Here is a 2,111-nt window from a genome sequence, read left to right as displayed (position 1 = left end):
ATTGCTCAGCTTCCAGATAAACTTTAAGTTTGTTAAGGGCAAGACCCATATTTCATTTCTAATAGCCATCAAGGACATGATTATATTGAAGTTCGGATATTTTAAATATGTTATGACATGAAGCCCTGTTGTTATACCCCCTAAGACACATCGACTGTGATCTATGGCTTTTCCTTTGTGATGGTCATTCTCTGCATGTAAGACCATTGTGTACCTGGTACTCAGCTAAGGGCTTCACGTCAGAAATTCTAAGTCTTTAGTCCAATTTAGATGAAAACAAGAAAGCTCAGATAATTAACCTCTCTAAGGAGCTATAAATTAACAGAGCCAAGTTTTGAACCTGAGCCTGTTTAAATCTAGAGCCTTCTACTTGCTAGCTAAGAGTTTTGCACTATTAAGAATCTAAACCAATATATCTCATAGCAATAATTTTCCAAAATATACTTGGACTTGTGTCATTCCTCTTGATCTCATTAATGAATTAATTAAAATTAACTTATTTTAGCAACAGTATTGTGATTACTACAGTAGTTGTTGTTTTATAATAATAATAAATAATATTTATTATGGCTTCCTCTAGGCCAGGCACTATTATAAATGTCTGCATGTGTTTGTATGCATTGGGACAGATTCTCCTTAATCCCTTGTTCCTTGGGATGAGGTCACTGTGATTCAGAGCAATATTTCTCCCATGTTCATCATTTGCAAAGAGCAGAGCTGGGATTTGAACCCAACCTATCTGGCTCAGATGTATGCTCTTGAGTACAATGCTGACCTTCTCTCAGTAAAACAAAAATGTGAAAATAATAATTATGTTACATGAAATGTGAAGTCACTCTGTATGTTGCAACTTTTTTTTCTAGGATTTCCCCTAAAAATAGCCTTTTCTCAGTTTATGTGAAATTTTCTGTTTAAACTATGACCTTCTCAGGTAGCTGAAGCTCTTTGGACTGAAGTGCTCTATGACTCACATGATATGTTGTAGCTCTTTCTGTTGTGTTCTCTGTGACTTCATTGACTGCATCAAAGTGAAGGACCTGGAAGAGACAGGACGGGGGACAAGAAAACTTTACTCAAAAGATCTGTCTAAATCAAAGGAAACAAAAAGAAAATGAGACACCCAGACAAAAAAACAATAAATGGAGAAAAATCCCCAAAACTTCATTGTAAGAGTTTGCTCCTTGAAAAAACACAGCTGGTTTATCACCAGCCACTTCAAAGAATCCTCATTCATTCATCGCTGAGGAAACATCTAATGGTGAAAGTTTCCCTGAGATTTAAGTCAATACATCGCTTCCAGCATAGTCTTCCCATTTTAAATTCATCTGATTGTTGGGAAGTTGCAGGAGGCCGTCCAGCTCCCAAAGGGAGCCGAGGCACAAGGAAGCAGATGGGCAAACATTTGGGAAGGGTGTGCCTCCCCCACAGCTCTGTGCTCACACAGTCACGGGAATGCCCGCTCAGCCCCTTGTGCTATCCATCAGGCCAGCAGATCTGTTGCCATCTGCATGCTCGCTGACAAAGAGACAAAGGGAAAAGTGCAAACAGATCAACATAATGAAGCTGACACCTGCCTGCTTGATTTGTAGTGCAGTATTTTCTCTGGCCCCTAATAAGAGCATCCCTAATGCTGACAAGATGCTGAAAGGGGAAAAGAAGATGTTGTCCTCATTTTCTTTTCTCAACTGTTGGAACAGATCAATCACGAATCGGTTGTTTGCTTCACTGAGTGAATTCATGGTGACTTTGGTGCGATCTGGAACTCCTGGAAAAGAGTCAGATTCCTTTTAGAATGACTTCACTGAATGGAGCATCGCTCTGCAATAAAATTTTATTAATGGAAAGGACATATCTGGGTTGTGGAATTCTGGCAATTAAAGTTTTTCTTCTTACTTTTCAAGACTGTATATGTACATGTACACAATGTACATGTATTAATCTCATAACTAGAAGACTCAAAAAATTGCTATTTTTGAAAGACTTTTGTAAACAAGTAACAGTATATATTTATCTTTAAAATGATGATGTTCTATTTCATCACTGGCTGAACTAGGTCTAGATAGAAAGGCTTGATAATGCACACTAAGATGAAGATTTCTGTGAATAACATC

General features: G+C 37.9%; 1 protein-coding gene across 1 annotated transcript in view; it reads right to left on the bottom strand.

Annotated features, from left to right (window-relative positions):
• The window catches only part of LOC103601967 (serpin B4-like), a 7,722-nt gene extending 5,983 nt beyond the window's left edge, over positions 1–1,739 (bottom strand). The window contains exons 1-2 of the mRNA XM_008586368.1: positions 1,575–1,739; positions 972–1,037 (exon numbers count right to left, since the gene is read on the bottom strand). Coding sequence (XP_008584590.1) covers positions 972–1,037; positions 1,575–1,739 — 231 coding nt within the window. The remainder of the gene's footprint in view (positions 1–971; positions 1,038–1,574) is intronic.
• Positions 1,740–2,111: the final 372 nt, after the last annotated feature.

Source organism: Galeopterus variegatus, unplaced genomic scaffold (genome assembly GCF_000696425.1).
Source record: "Galeopterus variegatus unplaced genomic scaffold, G_variegatus-3.0.2 Scaffold3964, whole genome shotgun sequence".
Lineage (NCBI taxonomy): Eukaryota > Metazoa > Chordata > Mammalia > Dermoptera > Cynocephalidae > Galeopterus > Galeopterus variegatus.
The sequence above is the reverse complement of the archived record's forward strand: the minus strand, read 5'-3'. Positions and strand labels throughout refer to the sequence as shown.